Raw genomic sequence first — 21,638 nt, 5'->3', positions numbered from 1 at the left:
CTTTTGTCATGTTTTTCAGGATCAAAATATTAAAAAAAAAATTTTCGGTAAGTGAATTTCCCTTCTAAAAGAGTTAAATAATGGAAATTCGGAGGTACAAATCGAAATTTTAATTTTTCATGAAACTACGAGCAAATATGTAGCGCGGTGGATACCCGGGTACCCGGTTGCCCACATAAGGGTTAAGATCTAATAAGATGCTATAAGTATCGAAATTTGTTAGATTGATTGTCAATCTAACTAAAGTGATATTACCGCGGTAGTTATTTAGAGTTGCGTTGTAAGTCTGAAAAAAATGTTCGGCACGCGATTGGGAGAACTACATACGCGATATATAAATTCACACATAATGATAATAAGCATCTACTTGATCTAGCTTTGACCGATAAGCTTTGCTTTGTGCTTCCTTCTTTCTTGTTATTGTTTACATACGTAGTATATAAATTCACACAAAAATTATATTAGAAGAATTCAAGATCCAGCTTGACTGTAAATGGCTTAAATTCTCGGTATTTAGTTTAAAAAATATTTATTAAAAATATTTATCTATTTTAACATGAACATTATTATATACATTTAATTTGCATTGTAACGTTTTCAAATTAAGCTTATTTAAAATATGTACAACATTTATGTCTTACTCTAAAGAATGTGTAACTGTAAATAGCTATGAATACTAATTATATAAATATTCTGTGCTGTCAGGATCATTCTTTTATGTGAACTGTTTTCGATTAAACACAAACATTTTCATCGAGTATAATGAAAGCATACTTGTTTCAGATACACATTGCAGCTTTGGATTTCGTGTTAATTATGTTTCAGGTATGTGATCCAGACCTTCGCTATTGTCTCTAATGCATAAACATAAATATTTTGATTATTGCGTGTTTAATATCAATATATGTATAATTAAATGCGTTTTGATTAACCCTTCATGTGCTGACACTTTAAAAAATTACAGTTTATTCATTATTTTATTCATCAAGAATAACGTTATTGTAGTGAAAAAATTATATATCTTTAATCCTGAAAAAATTGTTATGAATTAACGTTTTTTACTTAAAATTATAAACTTTTAAGTTTTTATAAGTCTTTAATTTATGGTTTACGATTATATTTTTGAATTACATTATGCTCGGTTCAATTTGACCCGTAATGAATAGAAAAGATTAAACTATGTAACATTTTTTTGGTTGTTATATAACAATCTCAAAATTTTTCAATCAAACATTTGATTATAGAACATATTATATATTATAAGGGTTACATTATTTAATATATCATAAAAATTTGTATAATCCTTTTTAGATGAATTTAATAGATTATTTTTTATGATGGAATTTTGATTTACATTATTCTCAACGCTCTATAGCAATTCGATAATTATGCCAGTCAACGCATGTCGTGCGAGTATGCTATTTTATTTTATGTTGTGCGTATTACTGTATTGAGATGGAATAAAATGATATGTGTAATGACTTACGAGAAAACGTCTTTTCTTATCCGTCAATGTAATTTTGTGTACAAATTATTCTATAGGTTCGAATTTCTATCATGCTGTGTAAGTATGTTGGTGCATTCTGTTTCACATATGCAAATGCTCTGTAGCGTTTGATACGCTAAGTGGACCACAGCCTTAATCGAATGTATCTAATAATGTACACATATGTAATCATTATTTCAAATATAGTTATTCCATTTATTATTCTTTTAAATTATTTTATATTAGTATCCGTTTCTATCTATTAACTTTAATATCAGTTCAGCTTCTACTCTTAATTATTTTTTTGTTTTTTAAGAATTAAGAAAAGATGAAAGGTTAGTTAATTGATAGTTAGCCTACATTGAAAACGAATGTAAATTAATGATAATAAACAATGAGGAGCTGAAGAGGATATCTTATTATGATATAGAATATTCATTATTTTTATATCAGCATAATTCTATTTCTCAAGGGGATCCTAAATTACCCTACAGGCCTCTATATTACCGACAAAATCATATAATTTTTGTATCGTAAATACTTTTTTTGTCATTCACAGATTCGAAAATCCTTTTACAGAATTAAAGTATACGCATTAATATGTATCTGTGAGGTAGAATCTATGCTGAAAACGATAAAAAATTTTAAAATTGCTCAATGAAATACATGAAAATTTATCTTTAAACCTGTTCGGATCGTTCCCAGCCTCGAGTCTGTTGATTATCGCGGCGCGTGGAGCGCGGAAACGGAGAGGCGCGTGCGGCGCGTGATTGCGCATGCGTGTGAGTTTGAATCGACGGGCTTGGAAAGAGGCGGTAGGCGTGAACAGTGACGAACGATCAGTTGATAAGCGAGGTCAGATTACGGCGTTTTTCCCTTAAAACGAGATTTATCTCAAGGCAGATTAATTTTAACTCAAAAGATTATTTGTTAAGGATGACATACAAAATAAAATATGAATTCAGTTTATTTTGAATCTAAAAAGTGACTTGAATTTTAAACATATTGGAGTGAAAAATTGTTATATATGCGTAAAATTCAAGTCAAAATGTTATTTAATTGCACCTGTAAAATTGATTGTATCATATACAGGGTCTCGAAAAAGTTCGGAAACGGTTGAATATCTTGAAAATGAAGCATTTTTGAGAAAAATATTTCAGACAAGAATTGTAGGGTTTAATATGATGTATTTACTGATCTAATCAATTTGACCTTGGGTGTCGTCGCCAAGGTCAGATCAAGGCCACGTAGAATTTTTTTAATGAAACCCCCTATATTTTATTACATTTTCTTGTAGCTTATCTCGAGAGCTTTTCAAAACACTAATAAAATATTTTTCCATTAAATATTTTTCGAGTTTAAGGCTCGAAAGTTACAGTACCGCCGACATTAGCATTACCCAAAGTGCACCACTTTGCACTAGAGGTTGCACGGTCGGATTTACACCTCTTGTGTGTGTGTGTGTTTGTGTGTGCGCGCGCGTTTTATTTATAAAAATTATTTATAAAAAACTGTTTCATAGAATTTATACAAGTGTCCAAAATTTCGTTATTGTTAGTGTTTATTTTACATTTATAAATCATTTATTTCTATTAGATTTTACAATTTATATTGCAAATAAAACAAAGGGAGGTTAAATTTGGCTTTGGACACTTTTACTTTAGATATAAAACCATTTACGAGGTATAATTTTCTGATTATTTCTTTTTTATGTAATTCATTCGTATATACAGGGTCTTTTTAGTCTATCCAGGCTAATATTTCAAATGTTGTTGAGTTTATAGAAAAATGTGTCAGACAAAAGTTGTAGAGCGCGGATGGAGACGCAATATGATGGTCTTGAGTTTTTGATGAAAGTGAAACTGAAGGTCATTTCAAGGTTTTTATGGAATGTAGAATTTTTTATTGCATGTTCTGAAAGAGCACAAATTCTGCGTTAAAGTTGTCTGACACGTTTTTCATGAAAATCCATTCTATATTGTGGAAATTTTTTCTATAAACTCAACAGCATTTGAAATATTCGCCTGGCTAGATTAAAAAGAAACACTCTGTATATTATACGCGAATATACACACACTGGCACTTCACCCTCATGTGAATGTTTCATGTGATTTTATTCTAAATGTGACATTTGTACTATGACGTTATTTCGTCGAGATTGAGTACTAGCAGCGCCAAGTGTTTTTACATAAAAAATTTTTCTACATATTTATATTAATTTTTTAAATTTTGTACTGTTATTTCTTTAATTTTTTGTGGTGACACTTGAGATGAATAAAGTAATGCAATTTTGATATAATAACGTTTTCAAGGAAAATTAAATAACTAATTACTATACTACTTTGGTTGGAGGAATAAATGTGTTTGAATTAATTGTCTTTAAATTAAATGTGATATAATTCTTTTAAAGAAAAATTAAACCATTTGGATTGGAATAGCAAGATCTTTCAATACGAATACAATGAAATATACTAGGTTTTATTGTGTATGAAGATGAAGATAGTACCACATGGGTTTTACTTTTTAATTTAGTAGAATTTAAATAATAGTACTACATGGGTTTTTAAAGATTAAAGGTACCACTTGTGTTTTACTTTTTAATTTGGAAGATGTATGTATAGAATTTAACTTGGCGCAGACTGTTTATACTAAATATTTTTACAAATGATAAATGTCATTAAAAATAAGTAAGTAATAAGGTAGAATTTAACTTGGCGCCGACTATTAATATCAAATCTTTTATACAAATCAAACATGTTATTAGAATTAAGTAAGTAATAAGAATAGCATCTCTTAGGTTTTTAAAGAATTTAACTTGGCGCCGACTATAGATATCAGATCTTTTATACAAATAGAATTTAACTTGGCACCGACTGTTGATATCAAATCTTTTATACAAATGATACAAGTCATTAGAATTAAATAAGTGTAAGGATGGTACCTCTTAGATCTTTACAGATAGAATTTAACTGGCCCAAATAGTTTTTTAACAGATACACGCACTCTTTTACCTTTTTTTAAAAAAGGTAATCGATATTACACCGCGCGTCACAGCCTTGGACAAATTAAAAGTGGAGAGAACTAGCCTACGATCAACACGATCTTAGAATTTCAATCCGGGCTCTAGTTATGAATACTAATTATAAATATTCTGTGCTGTCAGGATCGTTCTTTTACGTGAATTGTTTTCGATTAAACACAAACATTTTCATCGAGTATAATGAAAGCATACTTGTTTCAGATACACATTGCAGTTTTGGACTTCCTGATAATTTTATTACAGGTACGTGATCCGGACCTTCTTTTGTCTCTAATGCATGACATAAATGTTTTGACTTTTTGTTATGGTTTAATATCAATATGTATATAGTTAAATGCGTTTTGGTTAACCCTTCATGCTCACACTTCAAAAAATTACAGTTTATTCCTAATTTTCTTTATCAAGGAAATGGAATAATGGCATAGTAGCTAGTGAATAATTTAGATATATTTAAATTTTTTTATTTTTGACTTACCCTAAAATACTTTTGAGATTTACGTTATGCTGGGTTTATTTTGATCCGTAATGAGTATAAGGGGTTAAACTATATATAAAATTTCTAATTGTTATATATATAACAATTTCAAAATTTTACAATTCAAACATTTGATTATAGAATATACTGTATTATAAGGATTATATTATATTATTTATAAAAATTTGTATAATCCTTTTTAGTTCAATTTAATAGGTTATATTCAGGAGAACTATAACATTTGAATTTTGTTTGACGTTAATCTCAACGCTCTCTAGCAATTCGATAATTGCGCCAGTCGACGCATATCGTGCGAATAATTTTATACCAGAAGGTTTGCGAGTTATCGCCGTGTCTTTCTTCATTATTAATGCCAACGTTTCGTGAACCATACCGTTCACTTCATCAGGGTGAAGGATGCGCTGATATCCCTCTATATAATATGCTATTTTGTTTTATATTGTGCGTTTTGTAGTCTTTATTTAGGTGATATAAGTGATGTCATGAGTTACGAGAAAACGTCTTTTCTTATCCGTCAATGTAATTTATCCGCAATAAATTATTGCAATAGGTTAAAGGGTTTTATCGGTTATATCACCTTCGCACCTTAAAAATGATGTGTATATTTGGAAATTTTTTTGGAGAATAAAGCAGTAAATCAAAAATTGTTTATTGGAGCTTTATTATAAATATGTATCTTTAAGTGTATAACAAAATTTTTTTTATATTTCTAATTTATAAAATGGCGACACTATAGCCGTATCGTTAAACATCTTTATTAGTCGGACCTGTCCGCGGTGGTATCTACAATTTTTAAACGGTTTGTCGTAGAACAAAATACCAAAAATTTTTATCATCTATGTACATACTAAAAACTAAAGAATTACGTAGTAGATTTCAAAAATATTGATTTCTGATGAAATGGTAAACATTTGAAGAAAAAGTTCTGCGCCTCTTATTAGGCTATCTATTACATTTCGTTTTCTCATTTTAATGTGTTGTTATACTTTATGCACATTAAATAAAATGCATTTTTTATAAAGTTTATTATAATTATCCAATACAGCACAGTTCTAAAGGTTGGATACCCAAAGGTCGTAAAACGGACGCTTTCAAGATGCAGATACGTGTTCTGTAGGAGCATTTTAATAAAGATTGAAATATTATTTTGATTTCACTTCTTTTTTATGACATTAAATTTAGTTTTCTGCAAAATATATTATTTTGATTTCACTTCTTTTTTATGGCATTAATATACTTGACACTTTTTTTTTACATTTTTAATATCTTTTTCCAGTAGATCTTATTTATCCGATTTAACACGGACCCGAACCACTACTTTCGACGATACGATTTTATCGGCGAGACGGCGGGTCATGAGAGTAGACTTGGTACGTAGTTCGAAAATGGACGTTGGTGCCGCTAGTGTACGGGGAGTTAGAAGTATTACAGGAAAAAAGGGCCGCTCTCAGGTTTCTCTCTGATAATATTCTTCAAAAGAAAATTCTTATATTTTATTTCGAGTATATAATGAGTATTTTTTAAATTTATAATAAGTATATTTTAAGATTATTATCAAGAAGATATTTATTGTTAAAGAGAACTATTACTTAAAAGGAAGAAACAAATTGAGTAAAGCATTGAGTAATTAAGCTTTTTCGTAACAATAAAAAAAATAAAATATTTTTTATAGTCTAACTTATGAAAACTCGACTGCTTAAACGTAACCTAAATTACATTTTAATTTTTTCAGTTATATAATAATGATTATGTATAATTATATATATAAATCACAATTCTTAAAGTTTGTCACTTTATTATTGTCACAATTTTAAAGCGATAGAAAAAGGTTCCTCAGTTGAAAACTGTGCCTGAATGCCCGATGACGTCATCAAGCGCCCACACAGTAATGGCGGTCGACACACACTCATGTGTAATGCATATGGACATGTTTGTGTGGGATAATCAAATAATGTAGCTCGACGTTTGTGCGATTTCTCCGCGGTGTCCTTATCGGAGGTTCTCGCTCACGAAGATCCGAACGGCGGAAAGAGGAGAGGCGTGTTTCTGGTACCATGTCCCCAGCGCCGTACAGTCCTGCCGTAATCTGGATTCCCCGTGTTCGCGTCACCGTTCCTGACGGACTGAATCCACGTAAACAGCCCGCCGTTGTATTCCACGCGTGACCGACGGAAGGACTCTGACTTTTCACGGGGCTTATCGCACTCGTTTATCGTCACCGACCACCGCTTCCGACAGCCACACGCCAGGATGTTCAAGAAATTCAAGGACAAGCTCGCAGAGGAGATGAAACAGTCGCCCGCGAGGCTGCAGGCGAGTGTGCAACAACTGGCACAGGTTTCTCTCTTCTCGTTCGAATGCAATTCTATGAAAATGACAATCTGCAATTGGCTTTTTCTTTTGTTGTTGTTTCTTGCAGGCAGTGGTATCACCAGCCTTGTCCAACAGCTCTATTCAGGAAGTGTCAGCATCGAATGACAATTTCAGTCTGACAGAGGATGGAGACGGTAAGTATACCTTAATCGCCTTGGCGAGTTTCACTATTGGATGTACAAAATTTGAAGATTCTTAACATATGGGATAAGTCACCAGAATGAAATGCTAATGATACTTTAACTCTGGAGACATGAAGGATCTTGAAGAGATTGTACTGTTTAGAAGTCAATCATATAACTTTTTCCTCAAGGAATAAATTTTTTGTATGTATACATATTTTCTAGAAAAAGTTATATGATTGATACACTGTATGATATAATACTTTAGGTCTATTCTTTTTATACAGACTGAACTTGGATAGTACATCTTCCTTTTCTTTTTACATTGGAGAAAAAGAGAGAAAAGATGAATCATGCAAGAAGTTTAGCTAAAGAAAATAGGCTTTTTTTTTATAATACCATGTAGTATTATTACTCTGTATATATATTTTTTGTACAAAATAGTTTGATGATATTAAATATTTTATTTTGCAGAAACACCAAAGAATACTCCAGTGAAACACAGTTTCCAAAATGTTGACCTGATGTCGCCATCTCCGAATCGCATGGAGATTTCGAGAAGATCTTCAGTGAGTAGTATCACCAGTGATGCATCCTCGTTATTTCCAATGTATGAAAGTCCTCCAAATCTTTATCATTTACAGGTTTGTCTTATAAATGCCTATCAACAGATAGCTTCCTAACTTTCTAACAATTCTGACAGTTTTACTTTTGCAGTCGGACATGGATCAGTCAGCTAGCGAAGTGGACGATAATATCAGTCCTAATCTTGATAGAGTTACGAAGGATCAGTTGTATTCTGCTTATAGAAAGATGCAAACCAAATATCATAAGTATCGCGGTAGATATACGGATCTGGCTACACACTATCGTGAATTAGACAGAGTGAAATCCAAGTTGGAGTCTGTATTGGTTGAAACACAAGACAAGGTTCTAAGAAGAATAACTAACCTAAAGGAGCAATGTCAATTAGAGCAACAAGCTAAAGCACACTTAGAGGACGTACTGAGGAATGATATAGAAGAGAAAGATCACATCATAAATACATTAAATACAAAGATAAAATTGTTGCAAGCAACTGGACCAATTTTAGACAATTCAGTGTTGGAAGAGGTTCAACCAAAGGAGAGTTCTAAAGTAAACCTAATCGATTTGGCGAATGAATCGTCTAACGACGAGAATAATGCACTGTCGGTAGAAAATACTCAGTTAAAAGATAAATTAAAAAAGCTGGAAAGCCTCGTTTTAAAATACAAGGAATCATTAAAGCGTAATAAGGAGAAATTTTTGGAAGTGATGAAGGAGAAGAACACTTTGGAGAACGATCATGAGGCACTAAAGAATTCCACTGCCGAGAGAATCAGTGTGACGGAGGATGAACTGAGTGCGGCGCGTATCGAGATTGAAAAACTGACTGAGGAAATAGATACTTTGCACAAACGCGAGGAGGAATCGGCGATTTCATTAGCTGAGAATAAACTTTCCGTGCACAGAGAACTCGAGGAGAAAGAGGAACAAATCAAGCAATTGCGAATCGACCTGAAACATGTAACGGAAGATAAAGAGAGTTTAAACGAAGCAGCAGCGAGATATAAGGCCGAATTGAATGAACTTAAATCCCTGCATACCGATTCGAATATAGCGGATAAAAATACCATAGCTTCGAAAGAGAAAATCGAAGCAATAAATGCACCTATGCAACAAGTGGGAATAAAACATCGTGAGGAAGTTGATCACAGTGAAAAGATTAAAACAGAAGACGAGAATAAACTGGACGAAGTAACGGTACGTTTGAAGGAAAAAGAAGTCGAGTTACAGGAACTGCAGGATAAATTGGACGAAATGGAAAAACAAAATATAGAATACAAATGCATTAGGGAATCTATACATAGCGAACTGGTTGCTTGGAAGACCACATATTCGGACTTGAGGGAGGAATATCAAGCACATAGGATTGTCACGGAAGAAAAACAGAAAGACGCTGACTCGACGATTGAGAAACTTCAAGCGACAGTACAAAGCGTTGACAAAGAATTGGAGAACATGAGAAACGCACTGATCGATAGGGATCAGGTGTGCGAAAATTATAATAAAAAGGTGCAACAATACACAGACATGGCCGAAGAAGCAAAGAAAAAATTGACCGAACAGAAAGCAGAAATCAAATCTCTGAATGATAAATTGGAAGAGCTGTCAGGGCTGCAAGAAGAATTGGAGAATAAAAAAATCGAATTAAGCGCATTACAAAATGAATTCGAGCTTTGCAAATCTACGATCGATGACTTTAAAAACAAGGTCCAGGCAAACAGTTCGGTTATAAATTTACTGAAAAAAGAGAGAAGCGATTTGATAAATCGTCTTATTTATTATAATGATTGTACGCATCGTTTAAAGCAGGACTACATGGATGTAAAAAATATAGTTGAGGAAGAGTTCTTAAATCAAAAGACTAAAATATTGGACATGAGTGAGACTCTTGTCGCATCTTTTGCAAAGCTCGAAGAGGAGAATGTAACAATGAGATCTGAAATGAATGAATTGCGTTCGAAGATAAAGGATCAAGAACAGCTTACACTCAAAGAAGCAGACTTGCAATCAGAATTTGCGCAAGTTACGAATCACAAGTCCGCACTAGAAGCGGAATTGAGGAAAAGTAACGAACGACTAGAAGAGATGACGCTGAAAAATAATCAATACGATGAACTCAATACGACGAATAACAAATTAATAGCCGAAATTGATAATCTCAATTTTAAAATTCACGATTTAGAAGCGGCATCGAACAAATTAACGCAGTCACAACAGGAAGTTAATTCTCTACGAGAACGGTTGAAGATATTAGAGAATCTCGAATCTGTAAATCACGCGTTGTCTGTCGAGATTGATGATTTAAGGGAAAAACATGCGCAGGCCAGTCATGCCTTTAAAGAAGTAAATGAATTGAATGCAAAGTTACGTGAAGCGACCGAAATCATTAATTCGTTCAAATCGGAAAACAGCAATCACGATACGTTGCGAAAAGAGCTGTACGCCTCGAAATTAGAAATCGCTCGCTTGAAGGATGATCTAGCTGAAAAGGAGGGTGAGATAAAGACTCGCGATGAGAAACTAGTAAGTGAAGAGGAGCATGTCGCCCATTTAAAATCCACATGCGACAGTCATATACAGACAATCGAGGAACATGTAAGGAAGTACCTAAACTTGGAGGCGGAGTACCAAGCGACGAGGGAAAATCACGCAAAAGAAACTACAGAATTAATGGAAAATAACAAGGCATTGCAAGAAACGGTTAACGTGAAACTCGTACAAATAAAGAAGATAAAAACTATCAAAGAGCGACAAAGTAAAACGATCGAGGAGGTAAAAGCCGAGCTTGACCAATCAAAGACTCGGCAGGCAGAATTGTCCAACTTGTTGGAGATTTTCGAGAAACAAATAGAGTCGCTGAAATTAGAAAATTCTCAACTTATGGCGATCACCCTGGAGAACAAAGATTTAAAAGACCAGCAAAACGATCTCTTGAGTCGTAATCAGAAGCTTTGCGAAAACGACGAGGCTTTGAAGCAGAAAATCGCAGAGTATGAGAAGGAGATTGAAGAATTGCGCAGAACAGTAAAGAATTACGTAGAATCGTATAAATCTCAGCTCAATAGTCAAAGCGAGGAGGCAGAACGTTTAAGCAACGAATTAAGTAACGTTAGCGCGCAGTTAGAACGTAAAGATGTGGAACTGAATTCATTAAATGAGAGATTAATAATGAGCGAGAAGAAATCGCAGGAGATCAAAGGGAAACTTGACGAGAGGGATGCCGAGTTGAAGGATAAAATTTCCGAGTTAGGTACAGCCATGACAAACGGTAACGTCGTGAAAGAAGAGAACGAGCGACTTTGCACAGAATTAAGAACGTTAAGGGATGAAGTTAAAAGAATTAAAGATGTGGAAGAAAATAATGAAAAGCTGAAATCAGAACTTAGTCGTTTAACTCAAAAGAATTCGGACGCAGAGACAATACGTTCGAAGAACAAAGTATTGATTGCCGAACAAAAGACTCTAAAGAACAGAATTACCGAGCTAGAAAGTGTAAAATCTAATAGCACGCAGTTGCAAAGTCATGTAAATAATTTACAGTCCAAGGTATCTAGTTTAGAGGCCTTACGTATGGAAAATAATAGACTGCAGTTGGAGATTGAAGCTTTGCAATCCGCGAAGAATTCGTCGCCAGAGGTAGGCGCCTTGAAAGATTTATTAACAGCGAAAGACGCAGAGATAAAATTATTGGAAGATAAAATATCCAATATGTCACAAGAGATTGGGAATTTAAAACGGTTTTCGCTCGAAATCGACGAAAGGAGGAAGGGTACGGACACGCTGAGAAATTCGCTCGCGTTATCGGAAGAAAAGATCACTAGTTTGCAGTCGGAAATTAATTCTCTCAGTCAGACGAACGATGTGTTACGGAAAGAATTAGAAACTGCCCGTAAGGACAAAGACGCGAAGGGCCAGCTCATCAGTAACAAGTTGCGCGAGGAGAATAAGAGATTAGAGGCCCAACTCGATGAAGCATTGATTACATTCCAAGCGAAAGAGACGCAGATGCAACTTGCAAATAACGAATTAAGGTTGCAAAGCAATCAATTAAGGGAACAGTTGAAGACCAACGAAGAGGAACAAGGAATGAGGCTGAAGCAGCTGGTGAAAGAGTTTCAAGCTCAGTTGCACGACAAAGAAGAAGAACTTCAAGCCGCGTTGGAAAAACGTTTCGGTAAGATGCTATTTTATTTTAAAAAATTATATTTATATATATGTATTTTTATCTAATGAAACAAAAAATTTTTGAGAAACATTCCAATGTATAACCGGTATTTAATCTTTATGTAGATCGCCAACACAACTTCGAGTCGAATCTTGTACAGCAATACAAGGAACAATTGAAAGATTGTCAATCAGAACTGACAGAGAAATCTGAACAACTCGAGAGCCTTGTTTTAGAAAAAAAAGATGTGGTAATAGAGAAGGGAAAGGACATTGATCGCTTGGTAGAAACTATCGCGCAGATTAAGAAGGAACATACTGATGAAATAAAAGAATTAGAGAAAAAGTGGAAGGCTATAGTGCATCAAAAAATCGATAATCTGCAAGTTAAACATGAGGAGGAATTGAATGAATTAACAAAAGAATGGCAGAACGAAAGAAAGGTAATTTTGCATAATATATTTGAAAGTATAATTTAATTTAACGCTAAATGTATAGTTCACATTCATTTATTTAAATGTAAATTTTTAAATGTATGATTAGTTATTTATGCATGTTTTATTTTTTTATATTTAATTTTTTAATTTGCGTTCACGTATTTCGCATTATTTTCAGCCTGATGCACAAACTGATGCAGCTTCCGAGGTAAAGCTTTATTTCTTTTTATTTAATGTCTACAGTCACTACGCTTTTTTATATACATGCTTCTTTTACATAGAACAGATGTTTAATGAGAAAATTGAGAGTAAAGTGAAATTTCATACAGGAATTGGAAAGCACTTCTCGCGTGGCGATGGCCGCGGTACAAACGAGCACCGGCTCGATTCACACCTTGCAACAGACCCTGACGTCACAGAGGCGAGAACTCGCGGAACTCAGGAAACTGGTCAGCTTGCGACACGACACATTGGAAGATTCGACGGAAATTGAATACCTTAGAAACATTCTGTTCGAATACATGATGGGAAGGGAGACGATGGTGCTTGCCAGAGTAATCGCCGCCGTCGTCAAGTTTGACCAAGAACAAACCACGAAGATACTTAAGAAGGAGGAGGATAAGCTAACTCTGGTAAGTGGCAGCACAAATTGATCCCTCTATTGTAGCGCATAGTTTATACAACTTATAATCACGTTACGAATCTCTTTTCAGTTTGGCTCACTTGGTCTCTCGTAGTCCGAGATGTATAATTTTTCTGTATAGAAGAATTCTGTAGGCAATTGACGCGTTTCTCTGCCCGAGTATCATATGTTTCTATAGGCCGCTCGTGCAAGAGCTTTACCTTCACTTTTATATATGTATATGTACATATATATAAAAGAAGGAAATAAGAATTTGTACAAATTAGCTACAATATGTAATATTTGCAGATTTTTATAAATATTAATTTAACAAAATGTTATCATATGTGATAAGGCTTATATAATATAGAAATATAGATCATGTATAAAGTGTATCCTCTTACCTGCGACTTTTGTCGTGTAAAAGATAATCATATACTGAAACATGCATTAGAAATATGTACCCATCTATGACGAATGCTTTTTACGTTAAAGGAATGGCAATGTCTCGTAAGCACAATAGGCAGTCTAAGGACTAATGTGCATATATATATATATTGAAATTAATAATATATACTCCAATATAAATACTGTTTTTAAATAGTTTATTACGAATATCGTATTTTATCAACAATCACTGATAACGTTATAAATATATTTACATTAATTTTGTTTATACATTAAATTTCCAATCGCACTAAGTACTTCATTGTGTTTTTTGCGCGCGTATGAAACAGTTACCATACAGTTAATTACGAAAAAATAAAAAGATATATTTCGAAACTATATAAGATACCAGATATCATTAGAATTTTAATCATTCAAGGATTTTGGATGATCAAAGTAAAAAAAGATGTTTAAAATTATAGGTAGGTATAAAGAAATCAATTTATTTCATACCTTCCAAGTTTCGTAGATGCGAATCGAAAAAATCCTTCCTATAGGAAATTGGCATATGCTTCAGTCTCAAAAAATTCTCTTCATTTCCATGAATGGTATATATTTTTTTTCCTTCTGTTCCAAGGAGAGTCCTCAATGCTCTATTTCTGATTAATGTTTTTTCATAAAATTCCTGTCCCCCCTTGATATATTCGTTTCCTAAACGGCACAAGGCTTCATCGTTCTTTTTGTCGAGCTGGTAACTTCGGTAGTCCTTTACACCAAACCAAAATAGTGTACCAAATAAAGTGAAAGTCACGTAAAACGTACGTCGTGCTATCGCATTGCCTTCGCGTAGTCTAAATCTGTATGATATAATGTTATAAAGTGTCCACAAGGTTCCTACAGTTAGAGCCAGTATGAGTGAATTAAAGCGTGGCTCCTCTCCCTGGATTCCCAGGATTTCGCGTGCTATCGCGAATTTTTGTGCATCCTCGGAAAATATTATTGCTTTTAGAAAAGCTTTTGCGTCCTGCCGCGTCCACTCTATCGGCTCCTCCTTGATTTGCAGATACTGATGAAGTTGATCTCTAGTATTGGTGAAATTAAGGGGAATCCCCAATATCGCACCGTACTTGGTACTGAGAGTACCGGCGTGAAACAAATCAAAACCAAGCGTGCTAAAGGGCTTTATAGAATCCCTAATGTCGTCGGACAGCTTTAAATCGTTCATTACCTTCTGGATTATCTGCTGGATTTCAGAGCTTAATGGCACCTCTTTTTCCATACTATATGTTTACAGAAAAAAAAGATATTAAGTCTCAGGTTTGGAATAAAAGTTAAAGAATGCAAATCTTAAATTGCATTACTCACCGGTATATGGTCATCATGTATTTATACTTTTCCAACAAAACAGTGTGTGGCATAAGGACTGCATAATATCCAGCTGCAGTAGCAGTTACACCCAGAATCACATTCCTGTACTTAAATAAAAATCTACTCATGCTTACACTGCAATTCTGAAAATAAAGACATGTACTTTCAATATTTGTATCTGTCTGATGGCGACGTCGATTGACTTTGATTAACTTAATTTGCAATTAACATAACTTGCAAAGTTGCTTCTAGTAAAACTCCGGGTTGTATTAAAGCATGCTTTGGATTTAATTTTTCAGTGTCACATACAACGAAAAGAATTTATAATTTTATCCACATTAATGAAATTATTTGACAAGTTAATCGAGTTTGATCGAAGTTATTCCAATATGTAAGAGGTCCAAAAATTTACTATACCTTTGTTTTCCTGTCTTCAATCGTAAACCATAACCTAAACTCGGTTACGATATAACCTAATCTAAAGGTAACGTTGCTGATTGCTCACATCTCACATGTTGACATGTTGGTAAAAACATGGCGAAGGTGGAAGAGAAGCCAAATGATTTCTTTGAGCAGTTAGAACGTGTATTTCCAATAATTAAAGGAAAGGTATGTGCAACGTATGTTATACATTGAAATCACAAATTTGCTTTTTCGACAATGAAATCTTTTACGATGTCAACGTTAACATTACTATATGAAATTATAACCTCAATATAAGTACGGTGTTCATGTCAGGATTGCAAATAAGAGATCCGAATTTTTAAATATTTAACTAATAGATTTACAAAAATTTAATATAATTTTAATAAAAGTTGATAAATTATATTTTGCAATCAATTCTCTTTTCATAATTCTACAAATTCATGGGTTTTTGTTTTTATGTTAAATTGTCTCTCTTTAGACATAAAATTTTGATTATCTGAATAATTAAACACTATTGTTAGGGCGAATTCACATCTACCAAAATTCGCGCTGGTAGTAAAGTAGTACAAAACTAACAGAAAGTCGACTACCAACGCGAGTTTTGATTGGCTACTGCTCTTTCGCTTTCCGCTTTTCCGTCAAGTGAACCCGCCCTTAACAATAGTGTTTAATTATTCAAATAATCAAAATTTTATGTTTTATATCTCTTAGATTTGAGATGACAATTATTTCGGACAATTTGGATATTTTATTATTAAAAAGTTTAGCTTTGTTTAAAGTGCAAACTAATACTTGGCGTATTTTTTAAATTATGTATTATTTTTTTAAATTAAAAAGATTGCAATAACTTACAAATACATTATGTATGACATGAGTCTTTATAGAGACACATGACTGAATCCGTTTTTTAATTCCTACTCTAAGAGATGCTTGTCTTTTTTAGGTTCAAGAGGTGTGCACAGAAGAGGAATTTGCGAATTTAGTGGAGATCATACAATTTGTCAAGACAACGGAATATATTATAGAGATTGTGATTCATAACATAGAACAATATATCCGTTGTCATGTGGCACCAACATTCTGGAAGAAGTTTGAGTATACGAAAGATAGCCAACAGGGTTTTGAATTGTTCAAATCTGCTGTTGATGGTCTGTACACCAGTCTGACAGAGTTTCTGCCAATTCTAAAAAAGCTAGAATTTTTAAGACAGAATAAAGGTGAAACACCAAGTGTCGAGAACAATATAGATATAGAGGCACAATTCAAGCTTATCGTAAGAGCAACATTATTGAGCCAATTACCTCTGTATCATGAATGTATCGTAGAACACTTTTATAAAATTGCATTTAATGTATTTTGCAATTCGGATAACACGTCACAAGGTAAATTACACAAGTATTTGTCTTTATTATTTGTGTTATATCTATGATTTGCTTGAGAAATGTGAGAAATATATTTGATAGAAATATATATTTTTTAAAGTAGATATATCAATCAGCGAGATCCAGTGTACAGGATGTGGCCAGGAAATGGAGAATTGCCGATGCCAGATGATAGTTTATATGTTTCACGAAACAAACAGAAAATTAATCGAGTTGGAGTTATTGGAGAGGCTTGTGGGAAATGTACTCACATCACTAATTCATATTCGTATCAAGAATCATGTAATTCAAACATGTGATAAGACGTTCGATGTGTCGCAATTAATCTTGTTAGAAAATGTATGTTAGTTTTCTCTTGTTATATAATATTATATAATTGTACAATAATGGTATATTATTACATTTTATCTTTTAGTGGCTTGAGACTGTCGTCATGAATTGGTTGATAAGAGTTTACTCTGGTGGTTTCTCGAAAACGGTAGCACTTAGCGATAATGTTCATAACGCCATAAACAAGTTCAAACAGAAACTATCTCATTTTTTGTATGAAACGTACACTAACATAAGAATTGATCATCTCTTTAACATAATAATAGGTACATTTAATTTATATATTTATAAAGAGTTATTTATTGCAATTATGTGCTACATTTTTTTCTAGAATATCCCGAGTCGCAGCCTGCGGTGGATGATCTCCGAATTTGTTTAGAAAGAACCGATAAACGGATGGTTCTGGTTAATAATCTACAGGAAGCGATCAAAACACGGCTCTTACATGCTGGTGTGAACACTCCAGATATAGTGACCGCTTATATTGCTGCGATCAAAGCGCTTAAGCATCTCGATCCAACCGGGGTTCTTCTAGAAGCCGTAACAGAACCTATCAAGTGAGATCCCTTGGTTTGTCACATCAAAGTTGCAACTTGTAACGTGAATTTAATATGCTAATTTAAAATGCTAAGGAATTCAGTTATTTATCAAGTCCAATTTATTTTTTAGGTGCTACTTGAGGAGCAGAGAAGACACCGTACGTTCGGTTGTTAATAGTTTGCTTGATGATTCACCCAGTGAGTTAGCCGACGAATTGGTGAAAGGCGAATGCTTGCAGCTGGATGATGGTTCGGCGGACGATGAGACTGAAGATTGGGAAAAATGGATGCCGGATCCAGTCGATGCTGATCCCGGTAAACTGCGAAATTTCCTTATATAATTGGCTTTGGCGGAAAAATTCACGCTACTTTAAATTGCATTTATCACTGTATCTTATATATATTTCTGAGAGATTAGATTTAAAATATATATTCCTCCAAATTTTTTAAGATTTGAGTTAAAATTGAATCACAAAAAAGTAGTTTTACTATATGCTCATCGAAATAAGATGTAATGAACTTTTTTTCTCAATAAAAATTTATCTTTCCAGCTAAATCGACACAGCGTAAAGTGTCCGATATCATCTCTACGTTGGTGAACGTTTACGGCAGCCAGGATTTATTCGTCAACGAGTATCGTACATTACTGGCGGATAGACTGCTCTCTCAACTCAACTATCATACTGAACGCGAAATACGTCACTTAGAGTTGTTGAAGAGGCGATTTGGGGAGAATCAATTACATTACTGCGAAGTTATGTTGAAGGATGTTTATGATTCGAAAAGGATAGATGGTAACATTCACTCCGATACCAGTTACAATTTGCAGAGGGAACTCTTTCCTACCTCCGCACTGATACTATCGGCGCAATTCTGGCCGCCGTTCAAGGAAGACTGGAAATTGAAACTGCCAAGCATCGTGCAGAATCAACTGAATAAATATGTAAAGGCGTTTGAGGCCTTGAAGGGAAACAGGACGGTCTGCTGGAAGCCTCACTTAGGAAACGTGAGCCTGGAAATCGAATTGAAGGACAGAAAGCTAGATATAAACGTCACACCGGTGCACGCAACGATTATCTTGCACTTTCAGGATAAAAGTAAGAACACGTTGATTATTTGTTGAACCGAACACAAATATATGGTGAAACGGTTGCTCTTAAGTCAAGTTTATTTTGCAGATGAGTGGACTTTGCAAGATCTGGCGGAAGTAATGCACGCACCGGCGACTGTTCTTCGACGCAAAATGGCATTTTGGGTGTCGCAAGGCCTTCTAAAGGAGACTTCTAGCGATGTGTTCGTTTTGCAAGAGGAAAGTACGTCGAAAAACCGTTTGTCGACGGATATCGTCGAGGAGGAGGAGACTGAGAGTGCAATGGCTTCAGCCAGCGATCAGAGAGAGGAGGAGTTGCAAGTGTTCTGGTCGTACATCGTTGGAATGTTGACAAATCTAGATTCATTGCCAATAGAGAGGATTCATCAAATGTTAAAAATGTTTGCGTCGCAAGGACCAGGTGCTGTCGAATGCGGCTTACCAGAATTGAGGCAGTTTCTGGATAGAAAAGTCAGGGAACATCAACTATTACTCTCCGGTAGTTTCTACCGATTACCAAAGTCATAAAATGGTAAAAGAATTTTCTATTTCATACTGTTTGTACTAATTGTAACAAAAAAATAATTTATCGAGTTGTTAAGTGATATTTTTGTACATAGAAGGATCTCTTTCAATAGAGAAATGAAGCTAATGTAAATATTTCGATATGTTCTGTATGAGATTATGAAATGTCCATTTACTTTTTGATAATGCACGTATGTATATCAATAAAACAGAAACCTTGTTATTTCTTTCAAGCATCAAGGAAGTGTCGAGTATTGAAAAAATATTTTTATTACCGTTCATCATAGTATTTATACATGTTTGTATAAACTATTTTATTTGCACTTTCATTGTAAATTGTGAATTTTCTTCCATAAGTAGCGTACAGTATACTATGATTCGTAATCAGATCTTTCCGAGATTTCAGAAAACAGAATTGCTTTTCATTGTCACTTACACATTAATATTGCCACGTATCCTGCACATATATCAACATTAAAATAAAATATGAAACTAAAAAATTATCATATACAATAAATTTCGGCAAAAAAACTATATAACTATAGAATAATAAATGTAAATTCGCATGCCGTAAGATCTAACAAGATTGCTTGCACATACATTATAATTTCTTATGTAACTTATATGAATACATTTATAAATACGATAACAGGGTGTAAACAAATCACGCCTGTGTTTACTTCTGCGATGATAATAATAATAATAATAATAATCTCGAAAAATTATAAAAAAAAAACAATAAAGATCAGATATTTATACAATATATAACTTATATAATTGATAAAGCAGTGTGTGAGCTGCAATAATATTACATAAAAATTATATATTATCCTTTGATAGGACAAATATTAAAATTGATTCTTCTTCCAAAATCATAACAGATAATGTATCGCCGTTTGACGCAGAAGTAAATCACAGTGGTATTTATTCATACCGTCCAGATGTTCGACTGAGTCAGTGCATATGTATAATACATTATGTGTATACATATCTGTTCTGTGTATGTATAATCACGCTCGCGAATGCGCATACATAAAATTGTATATTATAATCGCACTTAATAGAGGACAATGATATTCAAAATATTTCGTTAAATCAATTATTTACGTACAATAATAAAATATATATCGGATATATTTATTTTTTTTTTTACGTTGAGAACTTAAGTAGATTTCAGATCACTCTTAAACGTGTGCGTGTATATCTTTCAACGCTTATATATACATGAAGGACCGAGCTATCGGTACATACATCTAGGAGGGACTCCTTGGACAAAAATTCAAAAATATCTGTCGAAAGAACGAGTATAACATTTGACACATGAATGACTATACAGAAATTATATAACGCGTGCAACGTGATATCATTCTTAATCGTTACATGTACAATATGGCAGACCTAAAAAGTGGTGCAACTCTCTAATATAATAATAAAGTCGATATTAAGTAAGTCACTCTCTCACGCAAACACTCTGCTTGTATGTAGACAGAGATTACATACATTTTTTTATTTATATTCATGTATATGATTGATATCTTGCAAATAATTCCGCGGTGCAAAAAGTCATAACAACAGATCTCACAATATCTCTGTTATTTTTATTTTGGTTGTATCAACGTTTTATCGATATTCATGTAAATACATATCTGTCCGATAATCCTGCGGTTTGAATTGTAAGTTTTCCCTGACGAAAATAAGAAGTTTCATAAATGTTTTTTGGACGTTTTAAGTGTTAATTTAAGTGTTTGCAGGAGTTTGTTGAGAATAGAAACGGTCAATGTAGAGTGTTTGAAAAGCAGAAATTGCAACATTGCAACAAATGGAGTATGAGAAAAGTGTTTGCTAATAGTTTCAAAAATTGACAATAAACTGTCTGCACAAAGATGTATTAGCGTTTATTAAGCGTTCTTTGCAAAGCATTGCTTCAGCATCACAAAACTTTTATTAAACAATATATACGTCATTTTATAAGCGTTCTGAAAATGTTTAAAACTTTAGTGTTGTGTAAGTATTCTTATAAAGTTCGAAAGCGTATAAACTCTTAAAAAATTGTCATCAACACTTTATAAAGTATTCATATTTTCGCCAGGGTTTCGCAAAGTTAAAATGTGCAATTTATTTAATAAATCTTGGCAACACATTTCAGATGACCTGCCACTTTTCTTTCCTCATCAATGTATTGCGCATTGACGTACTAGAATATTCTCTGCGAATAGCACTTCTCTTAATACTTTCAGCTGAAACAATATATACATGTAGTTCT

At 33.6% G+C, this 21,638-nt stretch overlaps 3 protein-coding genes across 4 annotated transcripts; 2 read left to right on the top strand and 1 right to left on the bottom strand.

Annotated features, from left to right (window-relative positions):
* Positions 1 to 6,974: 6,974 nt before the first annotated feature.
* On the top strand, positions 6,975 to 13,586 carry LOC108781046 (golgin subfamily A member 4). 2 transcript variants are annotated; one of them, XM_018548915.1, is made up of 8 exons: positions 6,975 to 7,359; positions 7,442 to 7,529; positions 7,992 to 8,161; positions 8,235 to 12,279; positions 12,396 to 12,712; positions 12,885 to 12,914; positions 13,036 to 13,338; positions 13,420 to 13,586. In XM_018548915.1, exons 1-8 carry the CDS (start codon positions 7,273 to 7,275, stop codon positions 13,441 to 13,443), a joined length of 5,064 nt encoding a protein of 1,687 aa, XP_018404417.1. In that variant the 5' UTR covers positions 6,975 to 7,272; the 3' UTR covers positions 13,444 to 13,586. The 2 variants fall into 2 exon arrangements, with proteins under 2 accessions (XP_018404417.1, XP_018404416.1); XM_018548914.1 differs by lacking the exons at positions 6,975 to 7,359; positions 7,442 to 7,529; positions 12,885 to 12,914 and having other exon boundaries at positions 8,034 to 8,161.
* A 631-nt stretch (positions 13,587 to 14,217) lies between these two features.
* On the bottom strand, positions 14,218 to 15,598 carry LOC108781036 (transmembrane protein 177). Its single transcript, XM_018548898.1, has 3 exons — positions 15,501 to 15,598; positions 15,081 to 15,226; positions 14,218 to 14,995 (listed from the first exon to the last, which is right to left on the bottom strand). Exons 2-3 carry the CDS (start codon positions 15,209 to 15,211, stop codon positions 14,218 to 14,220), a joined length of 909 nt encoding a protein of 302 aa, XP_018404400.1. The 5' UTR covers positions 15,212 to 15,226; positions 15,501 to 15,598.
* Positions 15,597 to 19,378, top strand: morula (anaphase promoting complex subunit morula). Its single transcript, XM_018548897.1, has 8 exons — positions 15,597 to 15,692; positions 16,453 to 16,891; positions 16,992 to 17,230; positions 17,307 to 17,487; positions 17,553 to 17,778; positions 17,891 to 18,075; positions 18,312 to 18,857; positions 18,939 to 19,378. Exons 1-8 carry the CDS (start codon positions 15,618 to 15,620, stop codon positions 19,376 to 19,378), a joined length of 2,331 nt encoding a protein of 776 aa, XP_018404399.1. The 5' UTR covers positions 15,597 to 15,617.
* The last annotated feature ends 2,260 nt before the right edge of the window (positions 19,379 to 21,638 follow it).

Source organism: Cyphomyrmex costatus, unplaced genomic scaffold (genome assembly GCF_001594065.2).
Source record: "Cyphomyrmex costatus isolate MS0001 unplaced genomic scaffold, Ccosl1.0 scaffold754, whole genome shotgun sequence".
Lineage (NCBI taxonomy): Eukaryota > Metazoa > Arthropoda > Insecta > Hymenoptera > Formicidae > Cyphomyrmex > Cyphomyrmex costatus.
This window is presented reverse-complemented; position numbering and strand designations above follow the sequence as displayed.

Bases quoted from the DNA above. Each gene is read 5' to 3' on its own strand.
- LOC108781046 (XM_018548915.1), top strand. From the start codon at position 7,273: ATGTTCAAGAAATTCAAGGACAAGCTCGCAGAGGAGATGAAACAGTCG. The intron at 8,162-8,234 runs GTTTGTCTTATA...TTACTTTTGCAG, and splicing joins CAAATCTTTATCATTTACAG to TCGGACATGGATCAGTCAGC. The intron at 12,713-12,884 runs GTAATTTTGCAT...CATTATTTTCAG, and splicing joins AATGGCAGAACGAAAGAAAG to CCTGATGCACAAACTGATGC.
- LOC108781036 (XM_018548898.1), bottom strand. From the start codon at position 15,211: ATGAGTAGATTTTTATTTAAGTACAGGAATGTGATTCTGGGTGTAACT. The intron at 14,996-15,080 runs GTGAGTAATGCA...GTAAACATATAG, and splicing joins TACATGATGACCATATACCG to TATGGAAAAAGAGGTGCCAT.
- morula (XM_018548897.1), top strand. From the start codon at position 15,618: ATGGCGAAGGTGGAAGAGAAGCCAAATGATTTCTTTGAGCAGTTAGAA. The intron at 15,693-16,452 runs GTATGTGCAACG...TGTCTTTTTTAG, and splicing joins TTCCAATAATTAAAGGAAAG to GTTCAAGAGGTGTGCACAGA. The intron at 18,076-18,311 runs GTAAACTGCGAA...TTATCTTTCCAG, and splicing joins TCCAGTCGATGCTGATCCCG to CTAAATCGACACAGCGTAAA.